The sequence below is a fragment of the Lepidochelys kempii genome, chromosome 11 (genome assembly GCF_965140265.1).
Source record: "Lepidochelys kempii isolate rLepKem1 chromosome 11, rLepKem1.hap2, whole genome shotgun sequence".
NCBI classification, from domain to species: domain Eukaryota; kingdom Metazoa; phylum Chordata; order Testudines; family Cheloniidae; genus Lepidochelys; species Lepidochelys kempii.
The window spans coordinates 62,042,467-62,063,231 of NC_133266.1; the positions used below are offsets into that span (position 1 = coordinate 62,042,467).

A 20,765-nucleotide genomic window follows, 5' to 3' on the forward strand; every position below is an offset into this window, starting at 1 on the left:
TAGATATACATACAGAGAAGCTGGAAGTTGCCATACAAACTGTAAGAGGCTAATTAATTAAGATGAGCTGCTATTAGCAGGAGAAAAAAACGTTTGTAGTGATAATCAAGATGGCCCATTTAGACAGTTGACAAGAAGGTGTGAGGCTACTTAACATGTGGAAATAGATTCAATATGTGTAATGACCCAGCCACTCCCAGTCTCTATTCAAACCCAAGTTAATGGTATCTAGTTTACATATTAATTCAAGCTCAGCAGTTTCTCGTTGGAGTCTGTTTTTGAAGCTTTTCTGTTGCAAAATTGCCACCCTTAAATCTTTTACTGAGTGGCCAGAGAGGTCGAAGTGTTCTCCTACCGGTTTTTGAATGTTATGATTCCTTGATGTCAGATTTGTGTCCATTTATTCTTTTGCATAGAGACGGTCCGGTTTGGCCAATGTACATGGCAGAGGGGCATTGCTGGCACATGATGGCATATCACATTGGTAGATGTGCAGGTGAACAAGCCCCTGATGGAGTGGCTAATGTGATTAGGTCCTATGATGGTGTCACTTGAATAAATATGTGGACAGAGTTGGCATTGGGCTTTGTTGCAAGGATAGGTTCCTGGGTTAGTGTTTTTGTTGCGTGGTGTGTGGTTGCTGGAGAGTATTTGCTTCAGGTTGGGGGGCTGTCTGTAAGTGAGGACTGGTCTATCTCCCAAGATCTGTGAGAGTGAGGGATCATTTTTCAGGATAGGTTGTAAATCTTTGATGATGCACTGGAGAGGTTTTAGTTGGGGGCTGAAGGTGACAGCTAGTGGCGTTCTGTTATTTTCATTGTTGGGCCTGTCCTGAAGTAGTGACTTCTCTTCTGGCTCTGTCAATCTGTTTTTTCACTTCAGCAGGTGGGTATTGTAGTTTTAGGAATGCTTGATAGAGATCTTGTAGGTGTTTGTCTCTGTCTGAGGGATTGGAGCAAATGCGGTTGTATCTTAGAGCTTGGCTGTAGACAATGGATCGTGTGGTGTGTCCTGGATGGAAGCTGGAGGCATGTAGGTGAGTATAGCTGTCCATAGGTTTCCGGTATAGGGTGATGTTTATGTGACCATCGCTTATTAGCACAGTAGTGTCCAGGAAATGGACCGCTTGTGTGGATTGGTCTAGACTGAGGTTGATGGTGGGATGGAAATTGTTGAAATCATGGTGGAATTCCTCAAGGGCTTCTTTTCCATAGGTCCAGATGATGGTGTCATCAATGTAGCGCAAGTAGAGTAGGGGCGTTAGGGGATGAGAGCTAAGGAAGAGTTGTTCTCAGTCAGCCATTACACATATTAAATCTGTTTCCCAATGTTAAGTATCCTCACACATTCTTGTCAACTGTCTAAATGGGCCATCTTGATTATCACTACAAAAGATTTTTTTTCCCCTGCTGATAATAGCTCATCTTAATTAATTAGCCTCTTACAGTTTGTATGGCAACTTCCAGCTTCTCTGTATGTAGATATATATCTTCTTGCTATATGTTCCATTCTATGCATCCGATGAAGTGGGCTGTAGCCCACAAAAGGTTATGCTCTACTAAATTTGTTAGTCTCTAAGGTGCCACAAGTACTCCTGTTCTTTCAACTGCAGTCGTGCTGTGGAAAGGAATGGGGCAGGACTGGGGAGACTGCTCAAGTAGTCTACATCCTCAGTGATCTTCCTAGCTCTGCTCTGTGGAGGCTTCCTGTTTCCCTAAAGGCATGGGGAAGGGTTGAGATGTGGAAGAGCTTGGATTGATCCATGACGAGGCAGATCCACTGACCATTTCCCTTCCACAGAATGTGGTGGTGTTTACACTGTAATTTTTCTTTAACTCATCTGCATACTGCACTGTCTCTAGTGTAAAAAGTGGGCTACACCTGGTCTGATCTGTATTAGGCAAAATGGTGGTAAAACCCCCATGCCTCAGTTTTGAGCCAGAAAAGGAACAAATGGCAGAGACTCCCTGAGGTCCACTGGGGACTTTGCTATTGACTTTACGTGGAAGATGCTCAGATACTACAGTGTTGGGCAGCAATATAAAAAATGGTAATTCTGTAGGCAGTGTAAAACCTTTAAATAGTGTGTTTAATCTACAGTTGTTCCCCAGATTCAGCTGCACTTATGCTAGTGTAACAGTGGGAGATCTTAAGAATAAAGCCGGCATAAACACTACAGCTACTGTATGCATTGTGCGGAGGATTCCTGTCCTCTTTGCCTGGGAGATTCCCAGTTCACAGGTGTGCACTGGTTCCAGGATTTGGCCCCTGTTATTTAGGGCCAAACTTGAGGAGCCTCACAAAGTTTGTAACCTTGCTTGTGGCTGCAAATTGAGTAGTTGTCAGGTATAATTACCTGATTTGCCTTCAAAAATATGGAGATTTACACACCTTGTAAGTTCCTTAACTGCAGCTGTAAAATTATATGTTCAGTCACTTATCCTGTTATAAACCTTTAGATTTAAATTATTGCAGCTGATGTTTCCTGACTGGCTGAAGAGGGGGTAGTTAGTCAAGTGTTAATGGAGCGCAGTATGTTGAGAAATCTATAGTCTACACCAGCAGTTCTCAAACTGTGGGTCAGGACCCCAAAGTGGGTGGCTACCTTGTTATATTGGGGTCACCAGGGCTGGCGTTAGACTTGCTGGGGTCCAAGGCTAAAGCCTGAGCTCCACTGCCCGGGTCCGAAACCCAAGGGCTTCAGCCCGGATGGCGGGGCTCAGGCTACAGGATCCCTGCCTGGAGCTGAAGCCCTTGGGCTTCGGCTTTGGCCACGCCACCCAGGGCAGTCGGGCTCAAGTGGGCGCAGGCTTTGGTCCTCCCTTCTGGGGTCGTGTAGAAATTTTTGTTATCAGAAGAGGGTCATGACGCAAGGAAGATTGAGAACCGCTTATCTATACACATTTACATATGCTGGTAGAAGTAAATGTCTAGATTCAAACAAAATACAAATAGGGAATAAAGGATGAATTTACAGTTTCTTTGAGTTGTTTAGGAACAAATCAATAAATCAACAATGTGGGTTGAAATAGCATCTAAAGAAAGACAACAAAAGCTTTTATGCAAAAGCAACTGTCAGCTTCCTTAGGACTTTTAGCTTTGGTTTTACTGCGAGGAAGAAAAAACAAAACAGGACATCTCAGTGAGTTTAACTGAATCCAGAAACAAAAAGAAATGAAGGGGAAAATAACCAGCTACCATTAATTCTAGCTGTATATCTCCTTTATGTATTGAAGCATGATTTTACCACCCAGTTTGTACCATGGGAGGTATAGCTGACAGCCGTGCTCCATCATGGCAGTGGGGGGAAAACTGCTAGAAATGCTTTAATTTAGATGAAGGATGATTTAAAAAAATAAAAAAAGCTTGGTAATAACATTAATAACCCATTCGTACAGGTTTTTACTAGCCTGCTGAAGATCAGACAGTTTGTTCAGATCCCAATGGCTGAATAGTGAAGACCTCAGCTTGGGGGGTTGTTACTTCAAAAGACTCTTTTAATGACTTTGATTATTTGTTGAAAATCATTTTAACAACACAGCTAAATAATCACTGTGCTTTAAATTCATTTCATGTGACGAATGGAATTGGATTTGGTTTTAGTGTCTTTCAAAGCGCTGTGCGAAATGAGTTGGATACTGGTAGTTCAGCGAGTGTACAGGCAAAAGGAGGAACTATTATATGTTCAGCAATAGCTCTCATGCGGCCCTGGACATTACATACAACCTGTGCTTTTTTTAAGAGAAGAAATTTTGGATGGGGCACTGGGATTACCTTTTTAAAAACACCATGGGACCTTTAATTTCCACCTTGGCAGCACCCAGAAAAGCAGCAGTACTAGGTAGGACACTGGACTAACCTGCGTTCTACTCTTGGTTCTTCCACTGACTTGCTGGGTGACCTTGGTCAAGTCACCTTACCCCCTCAGTGCTTCTCTTTCCCTGTTACTCTTTGCCTGATTTGTCTAGTTAGACTGTAATCTTTTGGGGGCAGGGACTCTCTCTTACAGTGTCTAGTACAATGGGGTCCCAATATTAACTGGAAGCCTTTAGGGGCTCATGTAATACAAATAACATCCAGAGAGACTTCAGTGTAACCTGGCTCACAGTAGTGGCACTGTTGCACCTCTTCAGTATTTGTCATCCTTGGGTATGAGTCTAAATCTAAATGGAGTATTCAGTGGGGTCCTGAGCTTTCTTTTCTTTTGCCAGCTTCAGATGTGTGAGCTTGATATTTTTTCTTCTAAATACTGAGTGACTTTTAGTGAATTGAGCTGATAATACTGAAAATAACCCTCTTACATAGGCTTCATTTGTTTAAGGTTTGAAAATACAAGATTCCCCATGTAAACATTGATTTAATAGATTTTTCTACACTCAGAATGTAACTTGATTCCCCCTCACCCCCACGCCAGGCACAAAATCTCCCTTGGTTCACACCTGCCCACAGGTCGTAAGACCCCCGAGTTACAATAGTCAAGACAAGTGGGATAGGATTCCCATTTGTGTATAACTCCCTTGATTGGTCAGAGAAGTTATTGCAGTATGATGCAAGACAGTCTTGCAAAAGGCTGAGAACTTTTGTCTCTATAGTGAGCTTTCAGTGCTTGCTGATCTAGGAAACAAAAGGCCAAGGGGACGTGAAAATCTAATCCAGGCCTTTCACATGATAGCACATGGAGGTTCTTAGTGCAAGAGACATGACTGCCTAGTATTGAGTCTGGGTTGCTGATGCCAAGAGGTTAATGACTCACAAGGCATTATGCGGTGTCTAATAATGAGTAACATTCGAAATGACATATGTGGTAACGGTTCACCACTTAAGTTACCGATCTCTTTAAGACCCCTGTGAGCTTGAAAAGATCACAGAACAGAAATGTCTTGCTCAATAGCCAATTGTTTATTCCATATACCCCACCAGAGGAGATGTACCACGCTTGAGAGCAGATGAACAAAATGAGAGGGAGTGAGCTAGGGAAGATTACCAGAGCAGTTGTCTTGTATCCGTATCAGGTACTTATAAAATACCAACCACTGTGCTTGGAGGTTTTTTTTAGTTTTTAACCTAATTACTTAATTATCATGGCTCCTGGTATTTGTAGGCTGGGTTTTATGGGTGGGATTTTGCACAGAGGGTGGGATTTTCAAAAGTTGGCCCAATTCCTTCCACTGAAATAAATTGGAGTTTCACACTTACTTTCAGTAGGAGCAGAGTTTAGTCAGTGCTGAGTGTTTTGTGAAAATCCCTCCCTAAATTCTGATGCTGGCCAGAGTAGAGCACAGTTTATTTCTATTTTCTAGAAGAGGCTCGGTAAGTTGCCGTTACGGTGGTGCTCATAGGTACAAAAGGAATCATTAAGCTCCCTAGGGAAAGCCTCAAATCATGTGTTGTTGTAATCTCGTGGTAGAAGTTTAAAACATTCTTTCAGGTTACTGAATTGCTTTTTTTTTTTTTTTAATTATTATTCCTGTACCTCTTTTGGCCTATGTGGAGAATTGTCATCAGTAGCTAAATTCTCTGTTTTGGTCCCACTTTTGAGAGGCACTGAGAACCTGATAAATATCTTCAACCCCTAATAAGTTCAGTGGGAGCTCTGGGTGCCCAGCACCTCTCGAAATGAGTCCCGATGCTGCTGCTTCTGTGGCGTCACCATTACAGAAAGTTTGCAACCAGGGCAGTGCATTCCCTATGGTCCTCTGCTCATCTCTTTATGGACGAATACTCCTTTTAATCCACCCAGGATACCACATTGTCCATCCAAGACCTTATTTTTCTGCCTTATGTTCTTCTGCCATCAAGTTTCCTTTCCAGTTCCCATAAACAAGCATCACCCGCTGAACCCCTTAAAATGTGCCCTGCAAACATAAGCTATATTTTCATAAGATCTCTGACTAGCATTTGTTGGAGTTCCAGTCATCTCCAATACTTTTTATTGGTTAGAGGCTATCCATGATATGCTTTCAAATAGAAAAAGGCCTGATTTTCCAATCACTTAAGGCTGGTCTACACACAGTTTTTGTCCTGCTATAACTATACCAATATAAGCACCCTTATATGGTCTAACTGCACACATATGTGGGAATTTACTACTTTATACTGGTTTCTAAACTATATTCAAAACTTTAGCTCTGTTGTTACAGCAGCACAAAACCGGTGCAGACAAGCACTTACACTAGGGTCAGTCGGGGTACCTGTTGAAGTTAGAGGAGTTTCAACAGTGTAAAACTGCTGTGAACGGAGGATCAGGCCCTAGGTATCTGCTTTGTGTCTGCAATTTATCCCTGCCTGAATTCCCAGCAAACTGTGAGGGACCTCTCCTCCTTGCAATCCAAAGCAAACGCAAGTAGCAAAAGTCGATGTTTTTCCATCCCCCCCCCCCCCATTAATATAGGTCATGAAATGATCATTACTTTTATGGGTCTGCAAAGCCTATAGAAATCAAAGCTATGTAATATGCATCAATCAAAGCTATGCATTGCAAAGTGTTCTGCTAATCCTGTCCAACCGCATTCGTGCCTTCACCAGCGATGAGGGGTCTGGTAACTGGAAACCTGACACTGAAGGAATTCCAAACAACAGTCCTCCAACTAAAAACAGCTCTCTCTGCATGGCATGTGCTACATGAGACGCTAGGATTGTATTCGTTTACATTATCTGGTTTTTTAGTCGTGCACTGTTGATAAAAGGACAGGAGGAGTAAGCACCTCCACGAGCTCAGCCCATAAATAATCTGTGTGTGGTGTGTTTGAGGTTGGTATGACATTGCTAGACATCTGCCTTCTGCTGAGAGGTACAGCCATCTGCCTTCTGCTGAGAGGTACAGCCATCTCACTGTCAGCAGCAACAGAGCAATGCCTTGTGCTGCAATTTCCTCCTCGTGCTAGGATACAAAATTTGGTTTCATTCATTTAAATGCAAAAAACAAGATCTTAATTGATAAATGTTGGTTTGAAATGACACAGAAAATTTGTTTTAGGAGTAACCAGCCTGCAAATGAGAGACTTCAGTGACTTTTTTTAAAACCTGCATTGACTTTTTAGGTATTGCACACTGACTATTAAGCTACTGAAGTTCTTGGTGCTCAGATTGAACCAGCACTGCTTTCTCTGTTATGTGCCATGACTTTAAATATCAGAGAGCGAAACTACATAGCCACTGAGCCAGGATTTTTAAAAATATAAGTCAGAAACAGTTTTATAAGGTCCGCTCTCAGAAGAAACACTTCATATGTTTGTTGTAAGATTGTTTGTTTGCCTCATTTAGTTCCTAGATCTGTTCTTGGTTTTTGTCTTCTTCTTTAAGCCTTTATATGTAGTTGGGGCCCTTATCACAGAGAACAGGCAGCATTCCATTGTGATGCATATATAGAGAGTGCTTTGCTGACATCCTGGGACACAGACAGGACTCTGTTCTCTTTGGCACTCTAATCACCACCTTTGGTGCCTCATGCCATCACCCAGGATCTCTCTAAGTCTTGCACGGACTAAACAGTCATGGAAGAAGATGCAAAAGAGGCTGCAGCCAAGTATGGGTTTCCGTTGGGTACAAAGTACGTGACTTCTTGAGGTATATCTCAATTAGTACTTCCCGCCAGAGTAGGAGAATTTTTTTTCAGTAATTCTCATTACTGAAATGGGGACATCACAAGACCCAAGAGAGCAGAAGTTGAGCAAGCGGGAGGGGAAATGATTTGTAGTCCATTTGAAACTTTTTTTATTGACAGCCATTTAACGTCAATCACTAATTAACATTTTGGAAAGAGGAAGATCTTCCTTAAAGAATCTGCTCCTTTCAGTTAGGTTGTAAACAACCCTGAAAGCTCTCTGAGATTCATAGCAAAACCAGGGAATATCAGACTTGACATTCTTGATATTTCTAAGGTAAAAACAAGCAGGAAAAGAAAAAATTTTCAAGCCTTCTTTATCCATCAGCAAGAACTAAAAAAGGGCACAAGCACAATATTTTAATCCTCCTTTGCAGGTCACCTTTAAAACAAGGGTTATATTGGGCTCCTAATTACAGAAATGGATCAGAGTTCCTAACTGATCAGTGGTTTGAAGATCAACCAGCACAGCTCTGAACCAGTAGGTTAAGGTTGAAACAAGTTGGCAGGAAGCGTGGGGAAGTTTCCATTACTTCTGTCTGTGCCATACCTTCTCTGTGGGGGTGGGGAATCGTATATCCCATCATCACAATTCAATAAACAGGCTTTTGAAAGGCACTTTGCCTACATCATGTCACTGTTAGGGGAGAGAGTTTTCATGCGGCTCTAATGGCTTTGATTCCTTCCCTGAAGTCAGTGCTCCTGCCTTCTCTCTTCCCAGATCTTCCTTAACAAGAAGTGTATTAACGTAGCTGGTCCTGCATCTTCTGCTCCCAACTCCTTCACTGGGAAAAGGCCCAAGTGAGCCAGTCAGTAAAAGGCTGAGCTACAAGATCAGCACATCCCTGTGTGTAAGTTCCCCATCTGCAGCCAGCCATTAAGCCCACTGGCCCTCTAGGTCAAACAACTGACCAGAAAGCAAACAGCTGAGGGTCAGAGCAGCTCATGCTCAGCAAGTCCTCTTAAAGGGCACGCTCCTATCAAGCCCTTTGGAGTGGCTGGACCTGTTTGACCCAATTTGTGGGGTTTGGATGGGTCCCAAGGGTCAGTGATTTTCCACTTCTAGTTGTTGGTCTGACCCACAAACTGTGGGTCACTGGGGAGGTGTGAACCAGCCTTCTGAACTCTGAACCCACCAGGAGCTAACAAAAACAGAGCGGGAGGGGGAGAGAATTTCATTAGGGCCTCTGCCGAGAGAAAATGCAGAGTTGTTTTCTTCTACTCAGAAGTGAACACTGTGTCCAAGGGGCTGCAATTGAAAAGGTGTTTGGTTTGGCTTATGGGTTAGTTTGTTTTTTAAAGGAAAGTAATAACATACACAAGCAGGCTGCATGAGGTCAGATGAAAATGAAGGTGCTTCAAAGTAGCTCTCTGGAATCACCATTATTAGAAATTGCCCCCGAATCTCCCTTTATTCGTGTGAGTGCAGCTTTTCCTGGGGACGACATTTCTGCTGCTGCAGGTTGGCATCTGTGTGTGTGGGGGGGGGGGGAACGCCTTAAAAATACTGACTTTCTGTCCACTTTAAAAAATAATAAAATGGACGTTCAGGGTTGGTCAGGCGCCAGCTCTCTCTCCTTTTCTTAGTCTTACAAATTCTTAGCTGCTGGTTAATGTGATGTAGGGAGTGGGGGCTCCAAAAAGTGCTTCGAGCCGCTCTCTGACTCCCTTTTAAAGTCACTAATGCCAGCAGGCCTGGAGCTGGGAGGAAATCACCCATACTAAACCAACAAGCATAAAGGCGGGGGAGGGGAGGGGAGCGAGTAATAGAAACACAGAGCTTAAGGCCAGAAGGGATCATGAGATGATCTAGAATGAATCACCAGGGAATAGTTCAGTTTCAACATTCAGGGCTTATTATAAATAGGAACAATGGCCTGGGTCATTCCCTCCCCTCCTTTCAGAAATACCCTGGGGAAGTGAGCTGGGTAAAGGGGGTTGACACATACACAAGGACCCTTTGTTGAGTTGTCCTCAGATCGTTCCCCTCCTGGGGTCGCCGGAGCAGAATTGCCAGGGCTCCCCCAGCCTTCCCTGCCCACAGAGACTCCCTTGAAGTGTTCGGATCATGGCTTTTTATCCGAAGGGTGCAGAAGTATTAACACACTGGCTTTTCCGAAGCGTCTGTGTGAAGTGGACCCATGTGCCTGGCTCTACCCACGCCTTCCCCAGCCTGACCATCCTCCAGCTGCCAAGCCTGACCCCACAGGCATAGCTGAGCCATTTGTACTCCACCCCCAGAAGAGGGGCCTGGAGAGGGAACACCCTGCATGGGTAAAATTGGCCATCAAACCTAATTCCAATACTCTGACTGTGGAATCTGGTTTCTTCCTTTCCCAATGTTACTCTGGACCGGGGGTGAGCAAGCTTTTTGGCCCGAGGGCCACATCGGGGTTGCAAAATAGTATTGAGGGCCGGGTAGAGAAGGCTGTGCCTCCCCAAACAGCCTGGCCCCTACCCCCTAGCCACCCCCTCCCACTTCCCACCCCCTGACTGCCCCCCTCAGAACTCCCCCCCATCCAACACACCCACTCCTTGTCCCCTGACTGCCCCATCCCTGGACCCCGCACCCTTAACCACTCCCCCGGGACCCCACCCCCATCCTCCCCCTCCCGCCCCGTCCCTTGACTGCCCCAACCCCTATCCACCTCCCCGACCCCCAACAGGTCCCCCAGGACTCCCATGCCTATCCAACCCTCCTGTCCCCTGACTGCCCCCCCGACCCATCCAACCCCCCCTGCTCCTTGTTCCCGACCACCCAGGGACTCCACCCCCTATCTAAGCCCCCCTGCGCCTTGTCCCCTGACTGCCCCCTCCATAGACCCTGCACCCTTAACCGCTCCCCCAGGACCCAACCCCCTATCCTACTCCCCCGTCCTCTGGCTGCCCTGACCCCTGTCCACCTTCCCGCCCCCCTGCTCCCTGTCTCCTGACCACCCCCCTCCCCAAACCTCCGCCCCATCCGACCTCCCCCTGTCCCCTGACTGCCCCCTGGGACCTCCTGCCCCTCCCTCCCCCCACCCCCTTACCATGCTGCTCTGAGCGGCAGGACAGGCTTGTTGGAAAGCCTGGGAGGTGGGCAGGTGCAAGCCACGCTGCTTGTGTGGCAGCATGGCTGCTGAGGAGGGGCCGGGGGTGAGCCTCCCCGGCTGGGAGCTCAGGGGCTGGGCAGGACGGTCCCGCAGGCTGTAGTTTGCCCACCTCTGCTCTGGAGGGTTCTACGCCCCCGGCACACTCAACTCTCCTGAAAAGAAGCCATTCCCTGTACGCTACAGCATAGGCGTCGACTCCGTGGGTGCTCCGGAACTGGAGCACCCACCAGCAGCCCTGCCAATCAGCTGCTACCCCTCCCTCCCAGTGCCTCCTGCCCGCCTTGATCAGCTATTCAGCGGGGTGCAGGAGGCACTGGGCGGGGGGAGGAGGAGTAGGGGCAAGGGTGGAACGAGGCCGGGGTTGAGCAGAGGCAGGGGCTTGGGGGAAGGGGTGGAGTGGGGGCAGAGCACCCCCTGGAAACAGAGGAAGTCAGCACCCATGCTCTACAGCTGCCCCTCCTCCAAGCTGTGTGGACACATAATGCTCCTTCTTTGCCACACCCAGACCCTTGAAGAGTGAAGGTGTGTTGAGAGTGCAACTGGTGATGCATGGCAGCTTGTTCCAACAGCAACTCTAATTGCAGCTTTAACAGAATCTGTTTTCCACCAATTACATTTGAAATACTTTAAAACCATAAGTTCAGCTTTGCATTAAGGGCCCAATTCAAAGCTGCCCAGACTCCCACTGGGCTTTGCATCTGTCCTAAGCATGTTTGCATTATTTTGATTTTTTTAAAAACATGATTAGCAAAAGTTCTGTCTAATGATAACAGCTAAGAAAAATTACATGAAAACATATGACCATTATCTTGACAAAGATCCTTTTAAGCATTGCTCGTCTGTCTCTTGAGTCTTGAAAAAGGAAACTAATGCCAAGTATGACACACTAACATTTGTTCCCTTTTTTTTATTCCTTGACACACAACTTCTTCCGCTTTTAATTTCTCTTGCACATAAACACAAGCTTCCAGTTGCAAGATATGGTGTGGATGGCTCATCAACCAGTCTTGTCATCATTCCTACCACCTCTGGTAGAAACACACGGAGCAACCCTTTGGTTTGCTGTGGAAGTTAGACTTTGTTGCAAGGCCTACGTGTGAGGGTAGAGATACCAGTTGTCTGAACACATGGGGGGTTAAGAGTCCTTTTAGTGTCTCAGAGGGTGGCTTCAACCCCTTCAGCACTTTGCCTGGACTGTCTCATGAAAAAAACAGGAGGGCCTGTCTTTTATAATGTTCTGTTTTTAAAGCAAAACGTCTCTGGGGACCGTAGGGTCCTAAAAGTCCAAGGCCTGGAATTCTTCCTTTCTCTCTTTCCATTTTAAACAGGAAACATTTGCACTAAGCGATTCCAGGGGGAGTGTTGTAGGTTCATTTCAAGGCAGATAATGTTTGTTCATTGCCTATGTCTGTGATTTACCCCATGGGCTTAAACGAGTGCAGCAGAAAACCACATGTTGTGTTTCACTTCATGCAAAACAATTTTCGATGGCATCTGGGAGGGGAGCCCGGGTTAAGAAATGAGAAGCATGCTTATAAAATCCCTGTGTGAACAAAAGAGAGAGTTTGGTGGAGGAAGTGAAAGTCATCAGCAAATTTGACACCTGATACCTTTTACAATAGAGATTTTTTTAATAAATCCACTAACATTTATTTCAACAACTGATGAGTTTAGTCCTGTGCCCCTAGGGCAGGTATATCTAATTTACATTTTCCGTCGTCTTTGGGTCAAAATCCTGCAGTTCCTTCAGCTTGTCTTCAGGCAAAAAACTCCTCTGAAGTCAAGGGGAGGTTTTGCCCGAGTGAAGTAGAAAACTCTGAAATGTGCTGAACTGTTGTGGGTGCTGCAGTGGCGGATCTATGCAGAGCAATTATTTTTGCCATTTAGAAGTATCACATGTTAAACTATTCTAGGGAGAAATATCAATCCCTCATTAGTGTAAATCGTGGAATTTAAGACACAGAAAGGTACAGAGGGGACTTTATAGCCCATCCTCTGGGATTACATGTTCACATGTTGCTTTTCACATGCACCAGAGCTTGCCAAGCCCTTATGGATACAAACAAGTTACAGAACAGACCTAACATCAGGCTCTCCAGCTCACCAGGGGGGGTGGGGGGTGGATGGAAACCTCGCTGGCGGCTAGCCCATTAATCACAGACACTGTATCCTAACATCCCTTTTGTTTCTTCCAGGAGTTCCAAGATTTCCAACTATGGTGTTTTGGGAGTTTTACAGTCTGACATGTTAGAAGAAAAAAGTGGGCCAAGGCTGGGAGGTGTGATTATTTGTGCACATAAGGCTTATGGGATTTGCAAAGCTGTAGCCCAAACTCATCTGTTTATCCTCAGGCTAGATAAGACACAGTCAAACACCCATTGTTTGAAGGATCTTTGTTTCCATTATGGCAAATGGATCAAGGGAGGCTGGCTTTGTGTGCTGCAGAGCTCTTCTTCCTTTGTCAGTGGGCTGTGACGTGCGCAGGACCCTTGTGCCCAGTGTCCTGCGTATTAGAAATATTGCACCAAGTTCTGTTATGACTCACCAGGTCGAGTTACTGCTGAGATGGCATTTCCTGTCCCACATTACATGTAGAACTTTAACTACAGTGTGTTGCTGGCTTGGAATACTGCTTTATTTATCTAGATGTATTTTCTTCCTTCCCAGGTGTGGACCAGCAGAACCAATGGAGTATTTAACAGGGCCACGAGTACTATACAAAGAGAGAGATCTTCCATACTACCAAGGAGGGCAGCCTGCTGTCCACTCCTCTAAAGGAAACTACTCTCGTGCACAAGACGTGAGGGCAGCAGAATTGCAGTACCCCCAGTATTACCCAGCCCAACAACTAACCACCCAGCACAAGGGACCCCTCCGCCAGGATGTCCCGCCTTCACCTCCCCAACCACACAGAGTGCCAGCTTATAATGAAATGAGCCGAACAGGACAGCGTGGGAGCAGCCCGGATCAATACCAATATAGACATCAGGATTCCAGGCAGAAGAATCCCATGACTGCAGCTGTATAGCCTGAAACTGGACTTTGTCAACATGGGCTGGGATGAAGGATTCCTGACATTCCCTTTTTTACAGTTGGTCCTAACAAGCTTAACTGCATGTAGGAATGGCACCTTAACTGGAATCATTCTTACTGAGCCTGCCTCAGGATTGGTTCGTTTTCCTAGGAATCTTGGGCCATATCAAATTAAGATAGTGTCTTTTAGGTACGTGCGTTACCAGGCATTCAAATGTTTTTAACGCTAGTTAAAAATAGAAAGTGATGGCTGAAAAGTAAGTGTAACTGTTAGTACAGCTCAGGGCTATTTACCACATCTGGTTACACACACACACAGACACACAGCGCATCACAAGAGTCCATTTTGGATCCACACCACAGGAGTATTATATCACAGAAGCCTTCTAGTGACCTGACACATGTATTCAGTGCAGTGCTCCCTTGCTACAAGGCTCTTCGTGGGAGCAGAGAGTCTTGTGTAATCTAGTGGCACGTGCAGTGGTGAGTTCACAAATGACTTCCGTCCTGTTCCACTCCCACTCGAACCAGCAGTTTTATATTTTGAGAATGCCGTAGTCATGGATTTTTAATCTTGCCTATATCTTCCTCTTTCTGCTTCTTTGCTGGAGCATGCATCCGGTATTCCCCCTTTTTTTGTAGTTCTGCATCAAGTTTATCCTCTTTTCATATTGCAAATAATACAGTTGGACTAAAATGAACTAAACTTCCTCAGCCATACTTGGGCAGTTTGGACAGTATTCATAGAACTGTCCTACAGGATCATTAGGGGACAAGGCAACCATCTGAAGAATGTCTGTCTGTCTGTCCCCATGTGTATGTATATTATGCAGAGCACAGCTCTTAAAAGTAACGCCTGGGGGCCAGATGCTCATCAGCTGTCAATGAGTGTAGCTTCCTTGACTTCAGTGGAGCTAATCCTATTTATACCTGCTGAGGATCTGGCCCTAGGCGTGAAGTACAGTAAGTGCTATTAAAGTTGTTACTTCATCAGGTATTCAGATGGATCAGGGAGGGCAGAGCCCGTACTTGCCCCCACGCTAGTCAGGTTTGCATAAAGGCATCTGCTGGCATATCAGTTAATGAATTCTGAGCCTGCAGTTGTAAGCTTCTATCCTATCCTTCTGCTGTCACTGTGCATGGCTCCTGCCGTTCAAATTGTCACCTGTTAATGCAGGGCCCGCTGCTGATCATTGCAAGGAAGGTCAGGCTCTGGCAGTGCCGGTTCTGTGTGAAGTGCCAAACAATGCCAATTCGCCCAGCAGTGCTCCACAAGGCAACTGGAAAAGGGGAGGGGGAAGGAGGCTTGAGGCTTTTAAAAGCAACAGGGGATGGGGAAGAGAATGAGGATAACAGAGGAGAGATTGCTTTAGAAACGTTGGGGGCAAAGAGAAAAAGAACCAGGAGAATGGCTTAAACGATTAAGGCTTTTTAAAACAATTAGGTGAGGAGAAGAGAGAAGCTGAGGTTGATGGAGAAAGAGAAGACGAGGGGAAGGACATGTGGGGAGGGAGGGAGAGAAGGTAGGAGAAGGACCTAGCTTCATTCCCCGAGCTCGCTGCAGACATTAGCTCAGGGCTGCTCTGCAGTCTCCAGGACTTGGGGGTGGCCTTAAGGAGGTAAAAGATGCTCTGCGGCAGTTTGAAATGTGCCTCCCAGCCATGCGACTTCTCAACTCCACAGACATTTGCTACGCAATCTAACCAGGCTTCAGATGCTTGGATGCTTTGCTCAATGATTTGTCATGCTAAGCATTGCTTAGGGAACCACAGAGCCTGTAACTAGGAACACGTTTTAAGTAGCTTCTGAGTGTCCGTAATTCTTCAAGCTCTGCCTTTGGAAGTAACAGAAGCTAGTTTGGGCCCCTCTCCTGTAAGGAGTTTGGGCCCCTCTCCTCAACAAATGCGTCAGGATTCATTGCACAGGTCACCTCCCAGTTATAGATCACACGAAGGGTCCATTCATCTGGTGCGTATCCCTTTATCAGGACTGGTAAGGATTCATTCAATCTCTAGAGACTGGGGCACGGTGTATCTGAGTCTCACACAGGTTTGCACAGCTGCATTCCAAGGGGCTCTTCCAACCATTAGATGCATTCCCATTCCACTGTAAACACTGTGTAGGGTACATGCCACACACAGCCTGTACTTCTTTGAACGAGCTTTCTGTACTGGGTGGTATACTCTGTTAATAAAGATTTGGTAGCCACAGGGTAGCTGCTAGTGACGTGAACATCCACCTAAAGCGAAGTGAAAACAAATTAAAATACTTTCCTTTCCTTTTTTGAAATACAGCCCCAGATACATTTGATCCAGCTGTAAAGAAACTAATATGTTTGTGACAGTGGCTTGATCAAGCCAGACCACAATTAAGAACAGCTCTGAATATAAGCTACTGCCTTATCATTCATTACCTACTAACCCTTCAAATGCTCTGCAGCACAGCTTACAGAACTCATTTCCAGTGTTTCATGAGCCAGGGCCAAATAAAAACAGGATGGAAACAGCTTCTGGGTTATTTATGGCTTTTGAAGGGCTTGCTCAATTGTCTCTCTATAACCTGAAACCTCCTGTGAAAGCTCACATTGACTGCAATGGCACCTCTTGGTTAGGGCAGACAGATCAAACGAGCACCTTCAGAGTTGTTAATCTTACCCAACAGGTTACACAGAGGAGACTTTAAAAAAAAAAAAACGTAGGCAATACTAGTATAATCTATGGACACATCGTACACGACTGGAAGCTATGAAGGAGAAAACTTCTGACCTTGCTGGGGGACAGGAGCAAAAGGTATCACAGACCATCTCGGTAATCTGTGGTGCTGGTCCAGGAGAAAACAGCATTTTGCTGGTTGAATATCTTGTAGAGGTACGGTATTTGCAAAGCATGGTATATAACTACTGTATATATAGTCTGCTTCTGTGCAATGTATGATTTTAGCACCATATTGTGGAAAATATGTACCGTGCAAATTTCACGAGGTGCTACAACTGACAGTTGAAAATACACCACTTGCAAAATCCAAAAGAGCCGTTCAGTAACAGGTTGCTCTTTTCCCCATATGTCCATATGTTTTGGAGTGTTACGTGTCTGAAATGCTCTTGACACATAGTTGCCTCACACTCCTTCATCAAAAATGTGCCAATCCAGCAAAAACCTTCCTGCCGTGATCTGGGTTTGCAACGATAGCCCAGGTTGCTGCAGGAGCCAGAACACTGTACGTTTGCACAGTGGCATGAGTCAAGATTAAACAAGAGCAACCTGCTTGCATGCCAGGAGGGCTGCTGTGACTCCCCAAGCCACTGAGTTGCAGCACTGGTTTCTGTTTCATGTAAAGGGGCAGTTGGACTGTGAAGGATTTAGAGACACAAATAGAAACCGGTGACTTGCTGAGTGACCAAGCACTCGTGATCCACTGACATTGTCCTGTGAGGAAACATTACCACTGTGATAACTACTATTCTAAGGAGGCTCTGTGGGCACTCCTGCAAAGATGTTTTTGTGACAAAGGGAGGGGACCCAAGAATAAAAGCAAACCCATCCCTAAATAATGCCTGTAGCCGTGGACACCAGCTCACACAAATGTCCTAAACTAGAAATAGCTTCATATGCTGCCTAATTTTTGTACAGAGTGAAAGTGCTACCTCCTCCTCCTCTTCCTCCTCCTCCTAAGCATCATCAAAGATTTGATTTTCAGAGAGAGAGTTCTGAGCGAATCCCATCTCATTACTCTTCTGGGGCCTGATCCTGAGGCTGCCCACTGAATTGAAGTTGTTCGCCTCCTCCCAGGATGAGGCGCTACCCGGCAGTCTTGATTGCCATTGTTTGCGAGAGTATTCTAACCTTACGTGCACACCCTGGAGAGTGCCGGTTACTATCAATATATAATAAACCAGGATGTTTTGTTTATAAGTCACTTTTCTATTATTTCTTGGCTTTTTTATGATACCTGACTATGGTTGTGTGTGTTGAATAAAAAATACAGTGAAATCATCATGGGGGGAGGATTCAACACCAAATTTGAGAAAAAATTTTGGTACCACAAATGATTTTGCATTTTTTTGTTATATATAACTATATACATTTTACCTGTTTTATTTTGCATTAAAATAAAGGCTTTAAGACTACAGACTACCATCTATTTGTATATTGATTCTATCACTTCTTTGCACTTCTGAAGGCATCATCTTCTTGGGTTGTGATCTGGCGTGGTCAGAATTAGTGGGAGAACTTCAAGGGAAACCCGGCATTGCTGCAGAAAATGGTGATAATAACTCATTACACTTAACTTTGAGTCCCTCAGAGCCAGCTTTGAATCAGTGCCCCAGCATTGTGGTAGGGGATGCTCTGCTATTGGGCGTTCCATGTTCCAGATGAGTTGTAAAACCATGGCACTTTTCAGAGAGATGTTAGCTTCTGTCACCTGCTGACTGACCCCTTTCAGAGGGAACAGCGTCCAGTGCACCCGTGACTGATTACCTGCTGCCTGGTTGGGCTTAAGAGAAGGCACCTGAGCCTTGTAAAGGAAGCTGTAGCAGAGGCTGTGGAAGAATTGCAGCAACCAGGAGGTGCCTGCAGGAGACCCTTGACTGGAGGAAGGGTTTTGAGGCTGGAAACCAGACCTAGAAAGCTGAGCTCCAGCTAGGAAAGGCTAGGAGTGGCTTCATGAACATGGCTGGGACAGGACAAGAGCTCTGGATGTGGTAGAAGACTCCAGAGCAGAGAATGAACTTTACAGATGTGGAGACAGACTGTGTTTTGGAACCTTGAGTCTTGTTTTTGAACTGTTCCTGTTAGGCAGCCAGCTCCAAGCAGGGATGATGTCAGCCATAAAAAAGTCTGTGTGGAGTTCTTAAGGGCCCTGAAGAAGGAAAACTGAGGCAGGGGTCTACAGGGTCCCCTGGCCACAAGGGGGCTCATAAGAGATGGTCAACTCTGTAATAGCTGTGACCAAATTCCAGCAGCAAAATTTGGCCAACCTAAATTCCCTCCACAATTTCAATTCAAAGCAGAATTCATCATTTCCTGTTCTCACCTGAAGCGTAGTGTTGCTGTGTGTTATGTAACAGCCACCCCATTCCACCCCAGCTGAGGTTGCATTTCAATGAGATGGGTGCAGTGCTTCCTTTACGTGCATTTCAGAATCCTTGAAACTCTGATGCAGGTACTTAACTTGAAGTATGAGAGTCGTCCGATTAAAGTCAATGGCAAACTACTTACATGCTCAGACTTATGCAAACGTGGCAGCATCAGGGCCATAATTCGTATAGTACATTGGCACCTGTTCAGATGTAATGATGAAATTCTCAAAACCGAATATAAAGCTGTTCAGTGTTTGGAAGAAAGTCACTAGGCCATGGAGCCACTAAAGATGTAGCACTTCTATGAATAATGTTCTCTGTGTTGCTTCTAAGAAGCATAGTAAATAGAGAAAGAGGACAATGAGACAGAAGGGAAATGAAGGGCTTACAAAATGGGGTATATCAAAAGTCGTGACTGTTTATTAAAAACGTGCTAAGCTCAAGAAAAATTCAGTACAAATAAATGCAGATGTTGTCATGTATATCCAAGTGGATGGAGTAAACACCCTACTCAGGCCCTGAATGGGTTAATACAGGCCAGAGGGGCCAGTTATGTCATCTGGCTGCACCTGGAGAGAGCGTCAGGCTTAGCCATCCTGAAGCCCAGCTGGGCAGGAGCAGGCTAGTGAAAAGTGAGGAGGCTTGTAGCAGGACGGGTGCTGCAAGGACAGTGTCTGCAGTCACCCTCTGGTGATATAGATGTGGTGAGAGGGAAGCGCAGGGGGAGAATAAGCCCTGGGATCCTAGCCTAACTCACAAACAGCTGAGAAGGTGTCAAGAAGCCCCTGGGATGGAGCAGGCTCTGGTGGTGAGCCCTGAAAGAAGGGCAGAATTTGGACTGCTTGGGAGAGAGAGTCCTGGGAGGTGTTCTGTGGAGGGACAGAATAAGGGGATCTGACAAGGCTGAGTAGGAAGGAGCCCAGGGAAACAGCAGCAAGGAATGGGAGTACACAGACCTTGGCTGCTGGTTATAGGATCCCTGGGTTTGAACCCAGTATAGTGGGAGGGCCTGGGTTCCTCTTCCTCCGTGGCAAGATGGCGTGAGTCCGGATAAGGGAACAAGGACATTGGAAAGCCCTGAGGCCGGAATTTGAGGACCAGGGGCCTGGATTTGGAGCCAAAGACCCTCTTGTAAAGACATTGGACTGTTTTATATTGGACTTTCTGTTATCCTGGAAGTGACTGACTAAATTGTGAGCTGGCGAGAGGGCCGAGTTTCAGGAAGAGACACAGACCACAACAGCACCAGAGTGACCATCAGCAGGGGGAGAGAGCTGTTATGCCTCACCTGGGCACAAGGAGACGTTCCTGTGGTGACTGAACCCCTTTACACCAGCATAGTCGTCAAGTCACACTGAGTCAGTTTTAGAACATGTTCAATTCTAATCCATGCAGACACCAGTTTTGAAAGGGATCCGGCCAAAGAAGCAGGACCTTTCACTAAAGCTGGACGGGGAGATAAAGTTTTGATGTCTTAATTCCTCCTTTGCTGATGATAACCAGAGAGCTAGCTAGAGATAGTTAGAAGGCATAGTAAGAGCCGAAAACTCAGGAATCATGATTTCAAAATAGTTATCTGGCTTCCCTGGCTAATTGTTTTCCAAGGCTTCCCAACTGCAGCACTCTCATCACCTGGGAACTGTGCTCCCAGGGTGTGTCAAGCCGAGTGTCTGTCTTCCAGTCACTGCTGCCCTTTGCATTAAGAGCTAGGTGGTGTTTTAGCCAGGTGAGTCCCATCCATTTTAATAAGCCATGCAGCTAGAACCTAGCACAGATCTTTATTCTAATCCTAATAACATTATTTTCTGTCATGCCTTTCAGTGTAGAGGATCTCAAGGTGGTGTGTGTGTGTGTGTGTGTGTGTAAAATGACATGGGGACTACTCACACAGCACTGAAATGCAGTCACCTCCAGGGTGGAATGTGACAACAGGCTAACAGTGTGGTGCAACACTGCA

At 45.7% G+C, this 20,765-nt stretch overlaps 1 protein-coding gene across 2 annotated transcripts in view; it reads left to right on the forward strand.

Moving 5' to 3' along the window:
- Nucleotides 1–17,851, forward strand: part of PARD3B (par-3 family cell polarity regulator beta) — a 602,621-nt gene extending 584,770 nt beyond the window's left edge. For both annotated transcript variants that reach the window (XM_073306519.1, XM_073306530.1), the window contains one exon: nucleotides 13,363–17,851. In XM_073306519.1, the coding sequence (XP_073162620.1) occupies nucleotides 13,363–13,723 (361 nt within the window). In that variant the 3' untranslated portion in view covers nucleotides 13,724–17,851. The remainder of the gene's footprint in view (nucleotides 1–13,362) is intronic.
- The last annotated feature ends 2,914 nt before the right edge of the window (nucleotides 17,852–20,765 follow it).